General features: G+C 39.9%; 1 protein-coding gene across 4 annotated transcripts in view; it reads right to left on the bottom strand.

The window, feature by feature from the left end:
* The window catches only part of LOC124866066 (low-density lipoprotein receptor class A domain-containing protein 4-like), a 406571-nt gene that overhangs the window by 243528 nt on the left and 137617 nt on the right, over positions 1-25426 (bottom strand). For 3 of the 4 annotated variants that reach the window (XM_047361711.1, XM_047361714.1, XM_047361713.1), the window contains exon 2: positions 21829-22453. In XM_047361711.1, the coding sequence (XP_047217667.1) occupies positions 21829-21840 (12 nt within the window). In that variant the 5' untranslated portion in view covers positions 21841-22453. The remainder of the gene's footprint in view (positions 1-21828; positions 22454-25426) is intronic. The other variant, XM_047361712.1, reaches the window with a different exon arrangement.

The following is a 25426-nucleotide window of genomic DNA, read 5'->3' as shown; positions in this document are numbered from 1 at the left end:
GATGTCTGACTCTATGGCCACATAGGAAGTAAATTGAGCAGACAGTATGAGACTGCAGGCTGTCATACACAGGGGGGCAAGGTAAACACACACACTAACTCATAGCTGCCTATACACACAAGGAGTAAATCTGAACCATTATGAAATAAATAAATATTTGCCTACTCCACTTAGACAGACAAACACTGTAGAGGAAATTAGTAAAGAATGATGGTTTATTGTGTTTGTGTGAATAGGTTTATTTCTGCCATATATGCTGTTGCACACAAACTCACACAAGCACACTTTTGTCAACAGGCCATCGATTATGATGAATAAATATCAGCATGCATATGTGCACATTCACAGACATATGCTTGCCATTATGCTGCAAATCCTCTAATTATGGTTGCTTCCATATACACATACATGATCACACACAGATTCTCGCACTCACTGATATGCAATAAATGTACAATTATCTTGTCCTGCATCAGGTAATTATATCGGATTAATACAGACACACAACTTACACACATCCTGCAAACTTGTTCACTCAGCTCCTAACCACTCGCACAGTATCAAAAAGATTTTCTGTTACAGATGTGTCACTACTGGCACTTCAAGTTAAACTAAAGTTAAACATTAACTTTATAACTTTAGAAGAATCTATAGAATCTATTGACTTTAACTTTGTAACTTCTACTACAAAAAGCTCTGCAGAGGTTAGCCTGTAATGAGCCTGGCTGGCACATGTGGGATCTGTAATTATTTAGTAAAGAAAAAGAAATCAGGAAAAGCACGATGGTTATAAATGCATTGTTTAAGTTCAATCTGTGAGTCGGTGTGTGTTGTCCAAGTATTTATCAGGAACATAGGGTCATGTTCAGGGCATCGAAATCACAGCATCAACAAAACACAACCCCTACATTCATTTCAATGAAAGCGCTACTAACGCAGTAAGCTACAGGTAGAAAAGGTCTGCCTGATGATGTTATCTAACAAGTAACCACTCATAACAGAACCCAGACTTTTAGTTATTGCTCTTTGACGGGAAAAGAAGAAATAATGAAATACATTTACAATCTTGTTTTAAACAATCCTGCAGTGTGAAAAGTAAAAAAACAGAGGGAAGAGGTTTTACATATCATACTTACATATATATACATTTTTAAAAAGGCGCAAATAGGATTTTTCAACATAAGAGTTTTTTTTAACTACATGTTGCTAGAGTCGGTTTTAAACTGGTTCCTTGCTGTGCTGCATTGTTTTTTTTCCATAATCAGGGCACTAGTATCTTTACACTAAAAACAACTCCTCCAGTAATTATTTGACCCCCACTTTGCTATGTTTCACCACTCTATTTTATAAATTTGAAAATGAACAACAGCCTGTGCTTGTGAATGCTGACTTGTATTTCTGACATCTGATCAGCGTTTATAAACGGCACTAGAAAACACAAGTTACAAAGGAGTGTTAATATGCACACATCTCTTCCACATTTGACCTCAGGGGGTTGCAGTATTTACGGTGAGTTTAGCTGACGGCCAAGCACCCATGTTGTTGAGTAGTTCACAACAACATGGCTAGAGTCTTTAGAGTTCACCAGGTACTTGTTGAAGCAATCAATAATGTCAGATGCCTTGTTCGTCTGTTTACTTCTACACCGCAGAGCAAGATGGAAAAAGGGTATAAAGTCTACATTTCATCCTACTTGTGCCTATTTAAAGGTAACATGCTAATGCTAACTAGCCAAGGAGAAACATACGGCATTGCTTTCTTCTGTATGACCTATTTGTTGTATAATATATACAATATTTAAAATATATATCTCGTTTGATTTGTTTTTAATTTACTTCAAGTGTCAAATAAATGCAGAATGACAGGGGAGATGACAGCTAGAGCTCGATGCTATCTCTAGCTGACGAAGCAGATGAAGCAAGCAGCAAACGCAACAATGGTTACAGCAGTATAAATGCTGACTGTGGGATCTCTGCTGCAAGTAAAATTTAATTCTCACAGAATTTGAGATGCCAACATTTGGTTTTTAAAGTGAAATCAGAATAATGCAGTATAATGCAAAGGATCTGGAATTTTAAAATGCAGTGTACTGAAACAGCAATGTCACTGTTTTATGGTATAACAGAGGCGTGGCTTGAAAACATACAAGTGCAGTCTAAAGGCATAAACCAAAAGCAATACCAAAGCATTAAACCTGAGCCTTTAATCATTACATTATTTAACAGAGGGTTGTAGAACTGTTAAAACTGTATAGTTGATTTAAATTGGTTGTAACAGTGAGCTATAAAAACAAGCTGAAACAATGGTAATGCAGGTACAGAGTAGCTAAATAGCATTAGAGGTACAATGGTTGGTTGGTTAAAGAACCTGTTAGATAGCCAGCAGAGCTTTTTTGTCCCTTCAAAATAAAAAATATGACAGAATTTCATATTTTTACATATTCATTCCTTGTAATTAACAATGTATTTAATTAACATTTTTGTAATACCTAGTGTAAACATCATACAACTAATCGGCTATCTTTTATTTTGTTCCTTTTCAGTTTTGTGCTACAGACATTATTTCCTTTTAAACCCATTAACCTTTTTTTCTTTGTATTTTAGATTACATTGTGTGACTCAATGCCAGTTGATCTTGTGCGCTGTTCTTGCGCCTGTGCTGTCGGCCGAGAAATGTGCAACCATATACAGTGGAGAGAACAAGTGTTTGATACACTGCTGATTTTGCAGGTTTTTTCACTTGCAAAGCATGTAGAAGTCTTTCATTTTTATCATAGGGACTCTTCAACTGAGTAACAGAATCTAAAACAAAAATCCAGAAAATCACATTTTGTGATTTTTAAGTAATTAATTAGCATTTTATTGGATGACATCAGTATTTGATACATCAGAAAAACAACACGTAATATTTGGAACAGAAACCTTTGTTTGCAATTACAGATATCAGATGTTTGCTCTAGTTTTTGACAACGTTTGCACACACTGCAGCAGGGATTCTGGACCACTCCTCCATACAAATATTCTCCAGATCCTTCAGGTTTCAGGTTAATAGCTTGGCAATACAGACTTTTAGCTTCATCCAAAGATTTTCGATTGGGTTTTTGCAAAAATTGCAAACAAAGGTTTCTGTTTCAAATATTAAGTTTTATTTTTCTGATGTATCAAATACTTATGTCATGCAATAAAATGCAGCATAGAACATATAGCATAGAACCTTGTTCCTGGACCTTTTAGATCTTTTGTCCTGTTATCAGTGCTATTATAGTTATTGATAAACATATACATAAAGTGGTATGTATATATTAACTTGACTACAACTGTATCCTTGTTTAATTTGTTTAGTTTTAATAATTTTTTATAATTTTATAAGTATTATTCAGAAAAAAACAGTTGACTAATTACTGGTACATTTGTTATGAATTTTATTAATTCTGCACCTTTAAGCAACCTAGAGCTGTATCTTTAGAATCAGCACAGAAGATATAAAAAAGAAGAGGGAGGTTTACTTTTGCTCTTTCTACTGCGTCTTTCTGGCACCAGGAGATATTTTCCCAGTTTATTGAGCACCACTTTTTTCTGTCTACATGTAGAACTGGACTATAGGACTGGTTGCAGCAATGAGATGCAATGTGCTGCTCTGAAGAACTTTGTGTAATGTGTTTAGCTACTTTAGAATTAAATGCTTTGATTGTGACTGAACTAAAGGGCCCGATATTTGTACATTATGATGCAAATCAAGCTAGAAGCTCAGAGATGTAGCTCAGATGAAGTCCCCTCTGCTCTCTGTCCCTCATCATGACCCTGATGATGTTAATTAGAGTAAAAAAATAACAATCAAATAAAACTAAACTATAATGAGAAATTCAAAACTATTATAACCTTGGTCAGTGCTTCAGACTCTGATATTTTTTCTTACCAATGGCATAATATGGCAAATTCAGAACCATGTCCGGATGGTTTAGGAAAAATCCAATTAACATACAGGAAAAATTAGAACATCTTCACAACTTTTCAATGATGTTAAAAAGTAGTGTCAGAAATCTGTGTTCATTGTCTTTTGACAATTGCTGTAAAAAGTTAGTTTGTAACTGCTTTAATCATTTAATTAACGTTTCTAAGTCAAAATAATTTGTGTCACAGACTCAACTTGAAATGGTTATCCATGCTTTTATTTCCTCTCATTTAGACTATTATAATAGTCAGAGAGGCCTTTCCTCGCCTTCAGTCGGTGCAGAATGATGCAGCGAGACTGTTGACAAGAACTAACAGAAGAACACATACAGGTCCTTCTCAAAAAATTAGCATATTGTGATAAAGTTCATTATTTTCCATAATGTAATGATGAAAATTTAACATTCATATATTTTAGATTCATTGCACACTAACTGAAATATTTCAGGTCTTTTATTGTCTTAATACGGATGATTTTGGCATACAGCTCATGAAAACCCAAAATTCCTATCTCACAAAATTAGCATATTTCATTCGACCAATAAAAGAAAAGTGTTTTTAATACAAACAACGTCAACCTTCAAATAATCATGTACAGTTATGCACTCAATACTTGGTCGGGAATCCTTTGGCAGAAATGACTGCTTCAATGCGGCGTGGCATGGAGGCAATCAACCTGTGGCACTGCTGAGGTCTTATGGAGGCCCAGGATGCTTCGATAGCGGCCTTTAGCTCATCCAGAGTGTTGGGTCTTGAGTCTCTCAACGTTCTCTTCACAATATCCCACAGATTCTCTATGGGGTTCAGGTCAGGAGAGTTGGCAGGCCAATTGAGCACAGTGATACCATGGTCAGTAAACCATTTACCAGTGGTTTTGGCACTGTGAGCAGGTGCCAGGTCGTGCTGAGAAATGAAATCTTCATCTCCATAAAGCTTTTCAGCAGATGGAAGCATGAAGTGCTCCAAAATCTCCTGATAGCTAGCTGCATTGACCCTGCCCTTGATAAAACACAGTGGACCAACACCAGCAGCTGACACGGCACCCCAGACCATCACTGACTGTGGGTACTTGACACTGGACTTCTGGCATTTTGGCATTTCCTTCTCCCCAGTCTTCCTCCAGACTCTGGCACCTTGATTTCCGAATGACATGAAGAATTTGCTTTCATCTGAAAAAAGTACTTTGGACCACTGAGCAACAGTCCAGTGCTGCTTCTCTGTAGCCCAGGTCTGGGGAATGCGGCACCTGTAGCCCATTTCCTGCACACGCCTGTGCACGGTGGCTCTGGATGTTTCTACTCCAGACTCAGTCCACTGCTTCCGCAGGTCCCCCAAGGTCTGGAATCGGCCCTTCTCCACAATCTTCCTCAGGGTCCGGTCACCTCTTCTCGTTGTGCAGCGTTTTCTGCCACACTTTTTCCTTCCCACAGACTTCCCACTGAGGTGCCTTGATACAGCACTCTGGGAACAGCCTATTCGTTCAGAAATGTCTTTCTGTGTCTTACCCTCTTGCTTGAGGGTGTCAATAGTGGCCTTCTGAACAGCAGTCAGGTCGGCAATCTTACCCATGATTGGGGTTTTGAGTGATGAACCAGGCTGGGAGTTTTAAAGGCCTCAGGAATCTTTTGCAGGTGTTTAGAGTTAACTCGTTGATTCAGATGATTAGGTTCATAGCTCGTTTAGAGACCCTTTTAATAATATGCTAATTTTGTGAGATAGGAATTTTGGGTTTTCATGAGCTGTATGCCAAAATCATCCGTATTAAGACAATAAAAGACCTGAAATATTTCAGTTAGTGTGCAATGAATCTAAAATATATGAATGTTAAATTTTCATTATGACATTATGGAAAATAATTGACTTTATCACAATATGCTAATTTTTTGAGAAGGACCTGTATAACTCCTGTTCAGCCCTCCTTGCACTGGCTCCCTGTTCACTTCAGAATTGATTTTAAAATTTTGGTTTTACCTTTCTGGGCAATACATAGCCAGGCCTCTAAATATATTCCTTTTGGTTCCTCTATTTCCATCTAGGACGCTGAGGTCCTCGAGTCAAATGTTGCTGGTGGTACCACAAACCCATTTTAAAACCCTTTGGAGACTGTGGAATCCGTGGAACATTCGCCACTGTCCCAACGCTGCATAGACTAAGAATCAAGTAAAGACATTTTTATTCAGAAATGCTTTTGCCTAATGTGTTTTAATTGCTTTGTCCTTGTGAGCACTTTGTTATATATATATGCCTGTGAAAGTTGCTATAGAAATACCATTTTACTTACTTACTTACTTACCAAAAGGTACTTTTTTTGTCGTTCATTTTAGAAAAGGAAACTCATATATTATATTGAATTATTACACATATTGTGAAATATTTTAAGCAATTTTTCTTGTAATTTTGTGAATGTTGTGAATTAGTTAAAAATTGGAAACTTGTGGTGTCATGACCTAATCAGCTAAATTAACTTGAAACGCCTTCAGAGGTTTCCTGAGCATCTAAAAGGTCTCAGTCTGATTCAGTAAGCTACACAATCATGGGGAAGACTGCTGAGAGTTAAGAAGATAAAACTCAGCATTTGTGTTTCCTTAGCTTCTAATCATGTACAGTATCTCAAAACAGTGAGTACACCCCTTATATTTTTGTAGGTATTTTATTATATAGAGTATATATAGAGTGGAGATGCAACTATGAAGCCATCTACAAGAAGGAACAGAGCAGACTGTACTTCTTGAGGAAGCTTAGGTCCTTTGGTGTTTGCAGCAAGATGCTGCATATCTTCTATAAGTCTGTTGTGGAGAGTGTGATCTCTTCTACCATCATCTGCTGGGGAAGCAACATCAGAGCCAGGGACTTAAAAAAGCTCAACAAGCTGATAAGGAAAGCTGGCTCTGTTCTGGGGACTCCTCTGGAACCTCTGGAGATCATTGTGGAAAGACAGATTCTTCATAAAATTAAGAACAGCATGGAGAACCCTGAGCATCCTCTTCATGAGACTGTCCTACAACAACAGACTGTCTTCAGTCAGAGGCGTCTTCAGATCTGCTGTAAGACGGAGCGCTACAGGAGATCCTTCCTGCCCACAGCATCTACAACGGCTCTTTGAGGAAATCTTCATAATGAGCTACAACAACATTTAATTTCCCTTTGGGATTAATAAAGTATTTTTGAATTTAATTGAATATCTTTTCATGGGACAACACTAAAGATATGACATTTTGATACAATGTGAAGTATTCAGTGTACAGCTTGTATAACAGTGTACATTAGCTGGACCCTCAAAATAACACACAACTGTTAATGTCTAAACTGCTGGCAACAAAAGTGAGTACACCCTTAAAAGAAAATGTCCAAATTCTGCCCAATTAGACATTTTCCCTCTCAGGTTTCATGTGACTTGTTTGTGTTACAAGGTTTCAGGTGTGACTCACTTTTGTTGCTAGCAGATTTAGACATTAACAGTTGTGTGTTGAGTTATTTGGAGGGGACAGCAAATTAACACTGTTATACAAGTGGTACACTGACTACTTTACATTAAAGTGTTATATCTTCAGCGTTGTCCCATGAAAAGATATAATAAAATATTTACAACAATATGAGGGGTGTACTCACTTTTGTGAGATACTATACCCCCAATAACTGCCTGTAGCATTATATGCTAATTAATTGTATTGCAATGCATGTAGGAGAATGCAGAGTTTAGACTGGTGTGCACTGTCACAGAACATACAAGCAACCATTTTGTTACAACTTAGAACAGAAATTTAATACAGCAGATCATGAAATTTGAATTGACTCCCTTAAGCATTTGCACTATTATCTCCTGATTGTTTTTAACATGATGGTTTTGTTCACAAAACTCATTTTCTCAGCTCTTGGGTCCCAGGGGGTAAAGTTATTTTCCTCTCTACCTACTAACTCTATAGCAAACTTCGCAGAGACAGAAAAAAAGCTGTGTGTTGAACTAGAGCCTAAAGACGACAGCAAAGTAATTGTCTTGGGGAAATTTGCTATTAAAATAACAGTGGGAAACTGTAGAAATATGACTTCGATATGAATTAAACTGGAAAAATATTTTTTCTGCCTGAAAACTAATTAGCACAAATCTGTACGGGTTTTGCAGCTAAATGAAATCAGTGTTTGGCATTTTAATATAATCTTCGCCATCATGGCTCGAAAGTCTGCTGAAAAGATACAAATGAGCTCAGAAGTGGACTACAGCCTTCCTTACTCCTTTTAGTTAATTTGGTAGCTATAAGTCTAATTTTGTACAAAAAGGTAAACAGTTGATAAATGTGTCTGAGGGCTTGGCCTGTGTTAACAGAGAGCCAGGAGGACAGAATCTGTCAGTCATTTTATGGACGAATTAGGTCTCCACATTGGTACAATTTAATATGGACTGGCTTCAGCAGGAGACTGCAATAGAACAGACAAAGGCCCAAAATAAGAGAAGAGGACAACAAACAGTGAGATAAACAGAGGTGGAGAAAAGAAGGTGATCACTGAGGGAGGGATGGTATGAGTAGATGTGTCAAAGGCAGACAACTAACAAAGAGTCAGGTACACTAAGAGTGAGTTTCCAGAATTGCAATTGTGTACATTGAATGCTACAAGTACATATACTGATACTGCTTATATTTAGTAAGAAAACTTTTCCACTTGAAGGCACAGTGATTAAATGTTACTGCTTCCTCTGAGCGGTCATTGCCTCTCTTCTCACCCTTCTCTGTAAACTCTAAGTAGTGCAACAACTCATTGCCATCAGGCTTTCAAATTATACTGCCCCAACATTTTGACAACTTGCATTACAAAAAATAATAATGCTGAAGGAATAGGCTTTTAATGACTAAAACAATTTATTTTCATTCGAGTGACTGCCACAATAGAAGATAGAAATGGTCTCAAAAAGAAGTTCAGGAATACAGCAAATGGCTCAGTGCCTCAGAGATGTGTTCAGAAATCATTGAACTCTGGCAAACAGGTCAGGTGAAATTAATTGGAAAAGACAAATTATCAACACACCTGTCATTCTTTTTCTGAATTTCATGCAAATATTACACTAACACCCACCTTCTCCTGTAACAACAGTGGATATCATCTTTTTCTGCAACAGCTATAGGTCTTGCAATGGAATTTTTAATGAAATGTCATTTAATTGTCAAGATGACCACCATCACCAGATCCCATAGCACCAATAGCACTGATGCATTCTATCAGCAGGTCAGATTTACCAAAGAGAATCACCCTGCTGTTTTTTCATTTAGACACAGAAAGTTTACCTTTATCCACGTTTTGACATCCTTTAAACAGTTTAGCAAATTCTCTACCAAATATTAGCGGGAATAGATCTGGATGTCATCTGCAAAACAGTGAAATAACAATTAATATTTTTTAAGAATAAATCCCAGAGGAAGCAAGTACAAAGAGAAATGAATTGGTCCTAAAATGGAACCTTGGGGTACTCTGAACTTCAGAGGAGTCACTGAGGAAGAAAACTGACATAATTAGATAGAGAAGCTTCTTGCAGATAGATAAGACCTAAATCATTGCAGCTGTGCCCTTAACACAAACAAATTGTTCCAAGCACTATAATAGTATCTCATGGTTCACTGTGTCAAAGGCTGTGGACAAGTCTAGAAGAATTAAAACAGCAGAGACTCCCGATTATGCAGTTAAAAGTAGGCCATTAAGAACTCTAAGTAGTGCTGTTTCTGTGCTGTGTTACGATTTAAAACCAGACTGAAACGTCTTATTTATCCCATGTAGATGCTCCTGTAAATGGAGATAAACCACCTTCTCTAATACTTTAAAAAGGAAAGGCAATTTAGATATCAGCCTAAAGTTTGACAGAACATTAGGATCCATGTTGCTCTTTTTAAGAAATGGTTGGACCACAGCCTGCTTAAGACAGCTGGGACACAACTTGAGGACAGAGAGGTTAATTAAATTAACTTTAAGTTATCCCACAGTAAACTGTGAAGGTGTTAATCAGCTGACGAGAGCACGTGAAGGTGTGCGGGCCAAGTGCCGAATATAAAACTCAAAAATCAAATAAAACTGGCAACTGGGACGCCACGATGGCGCAGATGTAAATCTCCCAGCGGTTTGACTCCCAGCCCAGGTGCCCTTTGCTGCATCTCTTCCCCCTCTCTCCACTCCTGTCAGCTAGTCCATTAGTGCCACAAAAAATCATTTAAGTTAAATAAAACTGGCAACTGATCTGAAAAAAACGGAGTCACATATCTTAGTAACATGGCTATACAAACCAAAAGTTAAAACCAAGTCCAAGGTGTGTCCCTTATCATGTGTGGGGCCGCTCACTAGCTTGGTTTCAGAGCAAACGTGAATATTGAAATCACCCACAATTAAAATCTGGACATAATTTAACATAATCCCAGATGAAAAATCCACAAAGTCCTAAAGAAATGTATTACTAAATTTGATCCCTTGGCGAGGGCTGGGTTGCCCAGACCCATCCTAGAGAAAGGCCTGGGGGAGGGGCTCATTGGAGAGCGCCAAGTGACCTGGCATCTACATATGGGTTCTGGTCGGGCTGAGCCCAAGTAAGCAACATGGGTTCGCTTTCCTGTGGCCCCACCACCTGCAGAAGGGGCCTTAAGGGTCAGGTGCAAATGTCATGGGCAGTAGCCGAATGCGGGGGCCTTGGCGCTCTGACCCTGGCTTACTGAAGCCAACTATTGATTGGGACATAGAATGTCACCTCTATGGTGGGGGAGGAGCCTGAGCGTGTGCATGAGGTTGAGAGGTACAGACTAGATTTAGTCTGATGCACCTCAACGCACAGTGTGAGCTCTTTAGACGATCTCTTTGATAGGGGCTGGAGTTTTATTCACTCTGGAGTCACCCATTGTGAGAGGGGAAGGGCTGATGTTGGCTCTAACTGTGGCTGTGCACCAAACAGCAGCTTAGAGTACCCAACGTTCTTAGTTGAGTTGCTGGAAGGTGCTCTGGCTGGGGACTTCATTATCCTGCTGAGGATGTCCACATGGGTAATGACAGTGTAACCTGAAAGGGCATGATTGGAAGGAAAGGCCTCTCTGACCTGAACCTGAGTAGTGTTCTGTTGTTGGGCTTCTGTGCTAGTCACGGTTTGTTCAAAACAAACACCATGTTCGAACATACAGCTGTTCATAAGTGCACTTGACACCAGGACACCCTAGGCCGCAGATCAGTGATAGTGTTTAGGTTTGCTGGGAATGCCTGGCAGAAGAACCCGTCAGAATAATCTTCAACTCCCACCTCCAGCAGGGCTCCCTTTGCATCCTGGCTGTGGTGGAGGATATTGAGTCCAAGTGGGTCATGCTCAATGCCTTGATTGTGAAGGCGGCTTCCCTGAGCTTTGGCCGCAAGTTTGTTGGTGCCTTAAATGGGGACCATGCTCGTACCTGGTGGTGGACACCCCAGGTGAGAGAGACTGTCATTTTGAAGGAGGACTGTAGGGAAGCTGAGGGGTACCGGTGGGCCAAGTGGTCTGCAGCACTGGCTAGTCTGCATGTGCTTTGTGAACCTGGAGAAGGCATTCAACTGTGTTCCCCAGGATACCGTTTCCCGGGGTTGCTCTGTGAGTATGGGATCGAGGGTCCGCCATTCAGTCTCTGTAAAAGTGCTGAATAAGTCTTGTTTGCATATCCGGCAGTAAGTTGGACAGCTTCAGGGTGAGGGATGGACTTTGCCAAGGCTGCTCATTGTCAATATTCTGTTCATAACTTCTGTGTTTAAGTACTTTGAGTATAAGTATCTTGGGGTCTTGTCGTAATGGAAGTCTTGATGATTGGAGAAGGGAGTGTGAGATTGACAGACGGATTGGTGAAGAGGACGCCGAGCTGTAAGGCAAAGCTTTCCGTTTACTGGTTGGTCTACATTCCTGTGCTCACCTATGGTCATGAACGTTGGGTAGAGACCAAAAGAATGAGATCACGAATACAGATGGTCGAAATGAGTTTTCTCTACAAGGTATATGGGCTCTCCCTTAGAGATAGAGTGCAAAATTTGGCTATCCAGGTGGGACTAGATGGATGTAGATGGATGTGGATGGATGGATATGTATTTAATCTCTACAAGACATTTAGAAGTTGCCAACTAGAACCGAGATTCGTACACCGGGGGACACCTCCACCTTTACCTGCACTCTGGGGGGAGCTGAAGAACCTGCAGTCTGAAGGAGGAACTTTCAAGTTTCATTCAAAAACCTGAAATCCAAGTTCTGCAAAATGAAGAAATTTAATTTAATATGAAAGCTTTGTTTGCTACAGAGCAAGTCTCAGCTGGCAGATGAGACTGGTCCAACACCACACCTGGAACAACAGGCAGGATGCACCATAGAGAAGAGATAGAACTCCTACTGGAACTGGCATTTCCTTCAGAGGACCTCAGGAAAGCCTTAATCCTCATCAGAACGTCATTCCACTTTTGCCGTTTCTGAAGATACCTCTTGCACTGCGGGACTAAAGGTGTGCAATGCAGGTAAGGCTGGATATCAAACAGAAATGGTGGCAGGTTTTAAGCATTATCTCCCATTTTCCCCATTATAGTGTCTAATATCCACGAGAGCTTGGTGATCATAGACGAAAAGAGCAGAAAGATTATGCCACCAGATGAAATAAGATAAAACAATGGCAAGCAGAACGAGAAGTAGGTCTAACAGACGGCGAGCCACACATGCTGAGACCATCATGGCAGTCCGATTCAAAACAACCAATAACCCAACCATGGACAGTTTGCCATGTTTTCCAGAAGTTTCAAGACCCACATGCAGAATCACACTTTGAGACTTTGTAAAGTTAACAAGATTTCTTCACAAAGAATTAGAATGATGAAAAGATTCAGGGGAAGACTTCTGTAAGGACCTTTGTGGCACCTGGAAAAACAGGAATATAATTAGAGGAGATAGGTTAGAGAGGACAGAATTGTGATCTTTGCATAAAAGGAACGAATGGCTTACTGTTCGTTCTTCAAGTAAAGACTTTGAGGAGAGGTCAAGATCCTGGAGATAACTTGTCAAGTTAAATTGCTTGTATAGTGGCGAGTTCCGAAGTGAGTTCCACTTTGAGTGGAGCAGCCTGTGTGAGTTGGTGATTTGAGAAAGAGGGAGTTGGGGAGCGGAAAGGCAGGTGAGAGCTGAGGGCACAGGTCCTGCATTGAAAGATTGAGGGATCTGTCTTAAAGAGGCTTGGCAAAGTAACTTTGTGAGGTTTGGCAATGAGGTAACTTTACGAGGCATGACCACCAGAAGAAATCAAATCTAGGAGGCACAGAAAAATACTGAGCATGAATTGAGTGGCAGACACTGAAAAAAAACAAACAAGTTTGAGCCAAGGTTTCTCAAAAATACACAGTTTGGCTTGACTCTACCAGTAAGGCTGACCAACAGGCAAAGACTGACCCTTCAGAAACACTTTGAAAAGCCTCAGCAGCTGATGAGGGAATTACCAGCAAGTGTGATACTTGCTGCGGCAGCCAGCAGCCATGCCCTTGAGGAAAATCATCTCTGCAGGAAAATATCTCACACTACTCACACTAAAAAGACAAGCACACACCAGGATTATGACAACTAAATCATCTAACATGAATATTCTTGTACTGTGGGAGGAAGTCATAGTACCTGGAGAGAACCAACACATCCATGCAGAAAGAACCCAGGCTGGTTTTCTAACCTAGGTCTGAATGCTCACTGTTAACATAAACATGTTCATCCTTTGATTTTGTTTTTAGCAATAATTGTGCAGTTGACTGTTCCAATTACTGTAACATTATAGAGACAGACTCTCACTGCAAACTGTGCTTTAATTTGTCCTTTTCAACTGCACTGGGAATTTAATTAAGCTGGCTGACAAAGGGATAATTCAACACCTCACAACTGGCATGGCTCAGCTCAGGGTCTAATGCCACAGTCCTGATCAGTTTGCCAGCTTCCTCTGAAATGCCCCTGTTGCTAGGAACACCAGCAACTGTACGGATATTGGGAATGCACGGCTATATGCGTACCGTGCTTGAAGACCAGACGCAGCTTTAAGCACAGTTGCAATAGAATTGTCCTTAAAGTGGCTGACAAATCAGTCTTCATCTTGAGTCAGAAAATCCCCTTGGTCTCTAAAAACATGCTATCTACATTAACAATAACTTGTTGTGATGATGATTATGATGATGATGATGGTCATCATGTCTCTCTTGTGTATACAGCAAGTGCTTTTGGAAAAGGCGTAGGCCACCCTTTGTACATGAGTCAACGGGTGTTTCGCAATATACCTGCATACATGGCAAGATAGGAAATGTGTGATGCTAAGAAAACATGACATCTTACAGATATGATTAATAAAACGTATAACTGATGAACCAATTCCTGCACAAAGACCAACTAGGAATGCATGTAAGGCCAGACATTGTATAAGTGTGTGTGCATGCAAGTGTGCATGTGAATGTGCACATGCACTTGCTTGAAACGCAGCCTTTTACCCAACATGAACCCTGCAGAGTAAATAGAACCTTGCATTACCCTTGCAACTATTGACCACCGCTGTCTGCCTACATCTGAACGGTGCCGCGTTTGTTTACTATCGCTCGATGACTTCATTCCCCTCTTCACCCCCTCAAGGCTTCAGCGGAGACTGGCCTGAGTGAACCCAAACACACACGCTCGTACACACAGCTGATGAATTATGTAATACATGTGATCTGGGAGTAGAGAGAAAGCCTTGCTCATGAGGAATTACTCCACAGATGCAGCAGTTTCCTACACTAATAATAACAGCAGGAAGAGTGCACATATCTTAAACAAACTAGTGAAGGTTTGAAGCTGGTACCAGAGTTAAAATTTTACCGATGCTCCTCACTATTCCAGCTGGCCTTTTTGTAAACTCATAGGGTAGACAAGAGAGCAAACAGCCTGAGCTATTAGTCATTCTGTCGGTTACTTAGTCAGACCATCAGTGTTGGCGTCTTTAGGTTTCCAGACTGGGATTTTCTGTCCTGTTGAATCATCTTGAGAATAAAAGTTCTGTCAGCCATTCTATGTCCACAGAGCTATTTCTAGGCCATCAAACCAGCTTCAGCTGTATGTCAGATTGCTTTGACAAAATAGTGGTGAGTGGTGACCCTGTCGTATTTGAGTTTTGGTTAACATTGCCAATGGAAATATCCCAGGGACTCAGCAATCAAAGACAAAACGGCAGAACGTGAACTTTGCTGCAGCAGTAGAAAAATCTGGACTGAGAGGCGTCATGAGAGAGTGATGTTTAAAATGTCATCACTCACCCTCAGGGATGTATTAACTGCAGAGGGCTGAGCTAGTTCAAGTAGCTGTTTAACAAAGGCCTGCTTTATTCTGAAAGAAACCTCTCTAAATTCTTCTGGAGTAAGATCCATGGGAGACACAGCAATAGCTGGCAATTCTTTTACACGTTTATGTCAACAATACACAATGGCTCCTAATTAACCTTATGGTGCTAAATGAAAATTCAAACAGTCTCCAAGTTTTTGGACTACATGAATCACAGAAGGAGTTCAAGTTAAAAGGCATTTACTAGGAAAATTGCAATTTAAAATGCACATTTTACAGAGAGTAGAATCAGGGTGATGAACAAGTCCAGTGATTTTTTTAATTTGTAAAACCAACCTTTTTTTAATTAAAAGCCTTCAGGTCACCCTCCCTGACATTCTGCCATGTTGCTGTTACTTAAACCACAGGCTCGCTTTGTAGCCACAGTTTGGTACAAAGCAAGCCTGTGGTTTCATGGTAGAAAGAATGGTGTTAAGTACGGGTTTTAAGCTAGTTTTGTGGATGTCACTTATTACTCCACTATGGATTATTAATTGGTTCATTAAGAGTAATATATCAATGAATTAAAAAACAAAACATGTCTAAAACTGTAAATAAATATGTATTTTAATGATTATTAATTCAGTAATGAAATAGAATAAGTACACATTTGCTGCTTCCACAGAATTCCTGAGGAAATGTCCCAGCCAGGTGCACCTCATCAAATAAAATTGAGTAGCTGATCTAAAGCAAGTGTGAGTACAAAACTGGTGGTTTTTAAGGAGTGGAGCATAAAGGTGTGTGCTAACACTATGCAATGGAAAAAATACATAAACAATGACTAGAGAGAAGCAATAGTTTGACTCTTAGGCTATTTCCAAACAATTTGATTCAACAGGAGTTGATGTAGAGGTGATTTAGCGGGGCCTAAATTTCCCTAAAACATGGTTAGAGACTACTGTAAATGAATGCAACCGGTGGTGATCTTTATTCTTAACGTAACTGTATAAGCCATACCTTTCTGGGAAGAGTCTTCCAGGTTCTAATAAATATTTAACACATAATAATGTTGTTAACAAGGAGAACAGATGTGGCTGAAGACATATCATAACATATGCTTGGAGCACATCTATGGGACCAAAACATGCCTTACAAGGCCACCCTTTAACATCTTTTTATTTGGTTGAATTTGGACAAGAAGCATTGTTCTCAATTTTTCTTATGAGGAACTTTGCATGTTAAGTTATATGAAGGTGTTTGGTTTTATGACTTTGAATGCAACCGTGGTATACATTATGTTTTATATTTGCCCTTATTTTGCACTGTATGATAATTTAAAGCTAGGTTCAAGTTAAAAGGCATTTACTAGGAAAATTGCAATTTAAAATGCACATTTTACAGAGAGTAGAATAAATCATTTTTGAATTTGCAAAAACAACTTTTTTTTAATTACAAGCCTTCAGGTCACCCTCCCTGACATTGTGCCATGTTGCTGTTACTTGAAACCACAGCTATGCTAAGAAGAGATGTAAACAAACGGTTTTTAAGTAAGCAGTGAGAATCATCAAAAGTCTGAGTTTGGATCTTGAAAGTGCTTGCCCATAAGACTGGTGAGTTGTGTTACTGTTTTTTAAGGATAATTTGTTAATAAGGTTTGTGGTTCTGGACATTTTCTCTTAGCTCTTTTTACTTAATAGAAGATATGGCTAACAGAGGTAAGTCTTTTACCTTGAGTTGGTGATTTGTATTATATTTTTTTGCTTTTTTCAAACTAGATATCCACAACATAAGTGAATAAACGCAGGACTGGAGTAACGATATAAAGGTATAATGCATTTGTTACCAAATATAGTTAAGCCTACAAATAAAGGCATTTGAGCCTATTAGTTAGGCTTACAAGACAGCAAGTGGCCATAATATTCTATGCAAATCTACTGATATGAGTAGCTGTGATTACACAGACATCTGATTTATGTTTTATTTGTGTATTCTGTTTTGTAGAACCACAAACACCCATACCTGTATGTCTGAATCTGCTTATTTAAGAAACAGGCAAAGCATCACCTGGCCTGATCACTGACTTGGAGGTCATACAGGCATTTAAACACACACTGCAATCACCACCATAGTAAACTGCTCATTCGTCTTAGAAATCACCATTAAAGTTCATGCATTCAGTTATGTTTAGAACTTTGTTCAACACTGCATGAGCATCCATTTATGTTTACAGGTCCTTCTCAAAAAATTAGCATATTGTGATAAAGTTCATTATTTTCCATAATGTCATGATGAAAATTTAACATTCATATATTTTAGATTCATTGCACACTAACTGAAATATTTCAGGTCTTTTATTGTCTTAATACGGATGATTGTGGCATACAGCTCATGAAAACCCAAAATTCCTATCTCACAAAATTAGCATATCATTAAAAGGGTCTCTAAACGAGCTATGAACCTAATCATCTGAATCAACGAGTTAACTCTAAACACCTGCAAAAGATTCCTTAGGCCTTTAAAACTCCCAGCCTGGTTCATCACTCAAAACCCCAATCATGGGTAAGACTGCCGACCTGACTGCTGTCCAGAAGGCCACTATTGACACCCTCAAGCAAGAGGGTAAGACACAGAAAGACATTTCTGAACGAATAGGCTGTTCCCAGAGTGCTGTATCAAGGCACCTCAGTGGGAAGTCTGTGGGAAGGAAAAAGTGTGGCAGAAAACGCTGCACAACGAGAAGAGGTGACCGGACCCTGAGGAAGATTGTGGAGAAGGGCCGATTCCAGACCTTGGGGGACCTGCGGAAGCAGTGGACTGAGTCTGGAGTAGAAACATCCAGAGCCACCGTGCACAGGCGTGTGCAGGAAATGGGCTACAGGTGCCGCATTCCCCAGACCTGGGCTACAGAGAAGCAGCACTGGACTGTTGCTCAGTGGTCCAAAGTACTTTTTTTGGATGAAAGCAAATTCTGCATGTCATTCGGAAATCAAGGTGCCAGAGTGGAGGAAGACTGGGGAGAAGGAAATGCCAAAATGCCAGAAGTCCAGTGTCAAGTACCCACAGTCAGTGATGGTCTGGGGTGCTGTGTCAGCTGCTGGTGTTGGTCCACTGTGTTTTATCAAGGGCAGGGTCAATGCAGCTAGCTATCAGGAGATTTTGGAGCACTTCATGCTTCCATCTGCTGAAAAGCTTTATGGAGATGAAGATTTCATTTTTCAGCACGACCTGGCACCTGCTCACAGTGCCAAAACCACTGGTAAATGGTTTACTGACCATGGTATCACTGTGCTCAATTGGCCTGCCAACTCTCCTGACCTGAACCCCATAGAGAATCTGTGGGATATTGTGAAGAGAACGTTGAGAGACTCAAGACCCAACACTCTGGATGAGCTAAAGGCCGCTATCGAAGCATCCTGGGCCTCTATAAGACCTCAGCAGTGCCACAGGCTGATTGCCTCCATGCCACGCCGCATTGAAGCAGTCATTTCTGCAAAAGGATTCCCGACCAAGTATTGAGTGCATAACTGTACATGATTATTTGAAGGTTGACGTTTTTTGTATTAAAAACACTTTTCTTTTATTGGTCGGATGAAATATGCTAATTTTGTGAGATAGGAATTTTGGGTTTTCATGAGCTGTATGCCAAAATCATCTGTATTAAGACAATAAAAGACCTGAAATATTTCAGTTAGTGTACAATGAATCTAAAATATATGAATGTTAAATTTTCATCATGACATTATGGAAAATAATGAACTTTATCACAATATGCTAATTTTTTGAGAAGGACCTGTATTTAGTAGTTTTCACAGTTCTGGAAAGTGTTCTGGAGATGCAAGGATTATCCTCCAAAAGTTATAGAAATCCCAAACAGAAAAATCTTCCCTTTGTGAAGCTTTATCCTTCATCTTAAGAATTCTTAGCTCAATCCTGCTAAATTTAGAAACTCGTCATCTTTGCTTCTGCCTTGGCAGAAATATTTATTTGTTTACAGTATTATTTTTAAAATAAAACAATTTTATGACGTTTAAGAAACACAGGTGGCAAAACCAGGCAGAGAGTGGCATTCAGGTTTTTCATGTTCATTTAAATTGGAAAATCAGATTAATTTTGCACTTTTTGCACAGCAATGTGAATATAAAGATATGTGGTGGCCATACAAAGACCCAAGAATCAACTTGTAAATTTGTCGATACAAAATGGACAGATGTGCACCATTCTCATTACTGTTTCACATTACTGCTATATTAAAAGCATTTTAAAACATATGTGACTCAGATGTTTTGTGTTCTGGTTGTTAATTTCTTAGTTTTTAGTCTATTCCACTGAGTGTAGGAAGTCTACTAATATTACAAATGCATTCAAGAATACACTTGAAAGTAAGTCTGCTCCTTCATATCTGTGGTCTGGGTTTAGTTTCCTACTTCTTAAAAAGACAATGATTCCAACTAGAACTGACAGATTTAATTTCATCCCTGAGCAGCAGCCATATGTTTGGCTTTAACTCAGTTAAAGGAGGCATTTTGGACCTACCGTATGTGTGAGGTTTCCTATCAGATGAAATGTTAACTTTATCCCAAATGCTTTTGTCATTCACGCTGTCCCTTTTACCTACAGTATATGGTGATTAATAGGAACCTTTCAGCTACTTGAGTTATACCTGTATGAATGAAGGCAAACAGAATTCCTGTGTCATTCTCACGCTGTACTTTAACTAGTGAAGCAAATTGCCTCAGCAATATCATGCAGTTACTTCTGCTCATTTGGGGCAGTATCACAAGAAGCTGCCCAGTATGAGCTGCAGGCAAGGTAGCAAGCTATCCATTATGTTGTTGCATGCATGAGACAACTGCAGGGGAACCAAAGAAGTGGGCAGAAATGACCTTCTGCTATGGTTAAACAGACACTGAGCAAGGTATTGCAAGGATAAAAAAGTTTACATATCCCAACCACCTAGTGATTTGCTTTTAGTTCTGAGCTGATAACCAGCATCAAAGCACTTAAGTATGAACTTCAATGTTTGGGATCGTGTAATGTATGGGATTTGGTGAAACAGTGTTTGTTGTTTCTATCCTTTAGATCACTCTAAGCCAAACTATTTCAAATAATAATCACTCTATCATAATTATGAAGTATATTTCTATATTTATTCTATAATCAGTCGGGTGCTTGTTGTCCTTATTATCTTAATGATTTACATTGTTGTTGTACAGGGTTTGAGAATATCTAATGTGTCTTTAAAAAAAGTGCATTCAATCAAAATGTTGTTTTGCCCGCTAACAAAATAAAAAATGACCACCCACTCAAGACTGGACATGACAGTGGACTGCGGGAGAATACCCACTACCCTGCCTCCACTCACCATCCTCAACAGCACTGCGACTACTGTGGATCATGTCAGGTTCCACCCTTCCTCGGTACCTGAGATGGTCCTCACCTCACACATAGACACTGTTTGGAAGAAGGCCCAGCAGGGACTGCGCTTCCTGCGGCAACTCCAGAGGTGCAACCTTCCACAGGAGCTGCTGGTCATCTTCTACACTGAGATAATTCAGTCTGTTCTGTGTACATCCATTACTATGTGGTTTGGCTCATCCACAAAACAGGACAGGTCCTAACTGTAGCGAGCAATTAGCTCTGCAGAGAGGATCATCATAGCTGACCTGCCTTCCATCCAGGACTTATTCAGGTCTAGGGTCAGGAAAAGGGCAGCTAAAATCTCTGCAGACCCAACACACCCTGCACATAAACTGTTTAGGTTTCTACTGTACCTTTAGGTCAGGGATACAGAGCACCAGAGAAGTCAGATACTCCACTATGAAACACAATAAGCATATTTGCACTATAACAACTTATCTTTCTTTTTTCTTTATACAAAACAAAATAAAATAATTGGCTGTACATACACATGCATGTACATACTGCTCCTTTATTCTTATTTTTTGTTTTATTTAAAGTCTATATATTTATAATTATTCTTGGTATGATGTGTGTGAGATTTCTTGCTTATGCACACAAACTTGGCTGATAAAGATATTTCTGATTCTTCTGTTCTTGACAAAAATATGTTAAATGTCGATATTTCAAGAAAAAACACGGGATTTATTACTAAACATCAGAGTTAAAATGTGACTTTGGCTCATGTGATGAAAAAGCTGTACACCTGTTTGCCACTTTATTGGGTACACCTGTTCAGACATTTAAGTTCACTAGTACTCAAACCAACAGAACGCCTTTGGGTTGTGCTGGAACAAGAGACCACATTGTGGATGTGGAGCTCATGAGAATCTCTGAGGAATGTTTCTGAAACCTGGTTGAATCTATGATATGAAGAATTAATGCAGTTCTGGATGCCCATAGCTTCAGTTTGGTACTAGCAAGGTATATATCGCCTCTGTTCACTGTTCGGTACTAATTCATAAGTGTAACATCATTAAAAACAATTGACTTAAATCATGATGTGTACAAACATTTGAACAGATTGTCATGTGATGTCTGACTTGGCATCCATTTTGTCATTAGATCTATTTACAACGACACACAGTTTCATACTCAACAAACATACACAGTGAGAGACACACAGCAATGTCTATTATCAGTTTTTACCTTTGAAGGCATTTGTAGCTGGCAGGTCAGTTTCCGGCATACTGCTCCTTCCCAGCCAGCTGCTGCGGATGTTGCGATGGATGCCGATGGACCGACCTCAACCTGTCCGGGCAGTGGCCGTTGGAGGGAGGGAGGGTGGTCGAGAGGAAGGGGTGGCACCAGCCAGTCTCACTGCCATCTGTGTTCATTAACAGCCCATGTGCTCAAGTTAAAGGCAGCTGTTTTTTTCACACCCGGCAGCAAGTGAGGGTCCCTCCTGTGCTTAGTGACAGCTTGTCTCGTCAACCCTTGTTCTTTTTACTGCTGCCTGGATCACTGGTCTGTAGAAGGGGTTCAGCTATGTTCTGATGGAGGGAGAATAAAGGGATGAATTAGAGGAGAGTGGAGGGACGATGACAGAGATGGATGGGTTTTTTGTGGCACGGTTAGAAGAGGATGAAGGATGCAGCATGGGTGTGGCTCAGGCTTGTCTTTTATACGCAGATTTTAACAACATTGCTGCCCCCTCTGATTCTTTTTGATCTTTTGCTTTCTGTTATAATCTGGTTCTGTTTTCTTCTTCCCACAAATGTCCAGCCCGATATTCATCAGTAACTATTCCGCTGCTCGCAGGTTGGCTCCACAGCTAAAGAACGAGAGAAAAACACAGAAAAGGGGAGCAACTCTGTGAATAAATTCACGAAATACCAAAACCAACAGGTGGAATAGTTACACCAAAGCAGAACATGGGCAGGGCTAACTGCTACCCTGCAATAACTAGCTGAGAGAGGAGCGCTAAGATAACACACCTTCACAAATGCCCATGCACAAAGAAAAACACACTCCTCCACACACATGCAGAGGTGGACGATCGGCATCTGAGTTAGGATAGAGGGTGGATGGCTGGCTGGCATGGCCCCCTTTAGTTCCTCTCCCCCACCAGGCTCTCACATGAAAGGGGAAGTTGTTTTTTTTTCTGAGAGCCAAGCGCCGCCTGTGACCCTGTTTCACAGAGCGGTGGAGAGATAGCGCCACATGTCAGCGTGCCACTTTGAAGTCAGCCTGATAAACAGGGCTGGAGGAGGCTACAGCTGAAGAAACAACAAAACTTTATTTACATTTCAAAAGTACCAAGTACTGTTTTTGTGTGTCCGGGAAAGAAAGAAAATCCAAAAGAAAGAAAAAAAAGAGGACGAGGAAAGAAGGGGAGGAGGTGACGAGTATAGAAGGGCCGTTTCTGGTAAAAAGAAGCAAGAGAAAACGACTTTTTCTTGTTTTGAGACATAAATATGAGGGTACAAGGGAGATGCATCACACCGAGGGATGGGGTGTGGGGAAGACATCCCAGAGAGAGTAAAGCCTATGTTAAAACATACAAGAGAGAGACAACCCACATAAAATGAAGCAACTAGAAAAGAAAGAGAAGAAGAGAAAAGAAAAGAAAAGAAAGAGACCAAAAATATCAATGAACAGACGAGCAGACGCATAAAAGGATAAAAAAAATCAAACACAGGAAAAGAAAAAACACGGGTTTAAAAAGATGTTCAAGGCAAGAAATGACATAGAAAAAGTCAAAGAGGGAAGGAATTTGTTGGTGGGAACCAAAAAAAAAGCAGACAGACAATAAACAAACACACACACCCTGTCTGAGGAGATTTGGAAAGGCTCGACAGACCTCAGTCTTATAAAAGCTTTGTTTGCTGGTTCTTAACGAGGCTCATTACAGCAAGCAGATAAACAATAGCTCGTACGGCTGCGGTTGGAATATCTGAGGTAATGACCGAAGTATTGTGACGAAGAAGGAAATTCCCTTTATGATGTGCCATACAGATGACTGATCACAGTCCTCTCATGGCTAAGCCAAGTCAGCATTCCACATCTTTCAATGTAAAAAGAGAACAAATTAGATTAGATTAATATTTGGGATAACTTTCTCCAAGTGTCATTTTGAATTTCTTCAGTGTGCTGAAATTAGGTATTTCAGCTGTTTTAGCCAATCAGAGGATTTATTATTGAGTGGACAAATATGGCCTTTATAGCAGAGCAGCAGCAATCAAGTCACTGCTGAAAGAAACAGATAAAAATCCTGTTTGCTACCAGTCATGCAAGGACACTAGTTATATGAGTCCAAAACTGAGATTTATGCTTTAGGAATGGTCAGAACTGATGGGAAGATGGAGGTAATTGCAAGGAAATATTGGAAGAAAACCTATTTCAGGCTGCAGAAGACTTAATGGATAAAAGACAGAAGAAGTTTACCTTCCAGCAGGTCAATGACACTAAACATACATTTAAAAATACTATGGAATGGCAAAGATCTAATCATGTTTGTGTCTTAGAATGACCCGGAGCTGAATCCATATGAGAATCAGTGTCACAACTTGAAAACTGCTGTTCAAAGACACTCTGTCCAATCTGACTGAGCTTGAGCTACAAACGTATTTGCTCAACACTTTTTACACACATGAATTTAGGTGTCATCTCATTCTTAATCTACAGGGTTTACCATGATGTTAGCCCACTCTTTGCACCCATAACAGTTTCAACTCTATTGGAAAGGTTTTTCATAATGTTATTTGACCATTCCTCCAGATGTGCATTTGTGCAGTCAGAGAGTCATGTAGGAAGAGAAGGCCATCTTGGAGGTCTTCCTCTAATTAATCCTAAAGGCCTTCTATCAGGTTGCAGTCAGATCAGTCAAGCTTCTCCACATCCAACTCGCTTATTCGTGTGTTTGTGGACCTTGCTTTGTGCACAGGTTCTCACAAAGTTGGGGGGATTAAAAAGTCCAAAATGTCTTACACTGCAGTCAGTCAAGAGCTGTTCTCCTGGGAACTGCCAAACCCAGACTAGTTCAGAGAACACGTCTCCCCAGCTCTTGATTCCAATGACAGCAGGCTTTACACCAGTGCACGAAGCTCTCAAGGCACAGTTCTTGAGCTAATCTGATGGCCACATCAAATTTGGAGGTCTGTGGCTGTTGACTTTGTAGAAAGTTGGTGACTTCTGTGCTTTATGCCCCTCAAGATCCGACTACCCTGCTCTGTGATTTTACATTTTAGTTGCTGTTGTTTCCAATCACTTTCCTTTTGTTGTAATATTTAGTAGCAAGGAAATTGCAAAACCTGACTTAATGCACAGGAGTCATCATATCACAGTACCATGCAAGGAGTCAATGATCTCCTAGCAGGCTGCATGTCAATGTGCTGAACTTTATCCACCTGTGGCCATAGACGTAATTGGAATCTGAATACAATGATTTGGATAGATGATAGAACCATTTTGGTGATAGTGTATTTTGCACAGAATGATTTGAAAAAAGTGGATCTTTCTTTATATGTAACACTGGTAAAGGCATATCCCCAAATACTTGCAGCTGTAATAGCAGTCAAAGGTGGTCCAAAAAATATTAAGTCAGAGGGGCTGAATACAGATGCACCCCTCATCTTCCATATATTTCTGCAAGCGGATCTGAAAACCATGTATTCCTTCTCTGCTACTCAATGAAGTGCTACTTTATGTTGCTTATCACATACATTTTCAACAGAAGATTAATGTTTGTTGTTATAGATTAATCAAAGAACTACATATGCTTTTGCAAGGTACTGTGCAACTACAA

This window comes from Girardinichthys multiradiatus, chromosome 3 (genome assembly GCF_021462225.1).
Source record: "Girardinichthys multiradiatus isolate DD_20200921_A chromosome 3, DD_fGirMul_XY1, whole genome shotgun sequence".
NCBI lineage: Eukaryota > Metazoa > Chordata > Actinopteri > Cyprinodontiformes > Goodeidae > Girardinichthys > Girardinichthys multiradiatus.
This window is presented reverse-complemented; position numbering and strand designations above follow the sequence as displayed.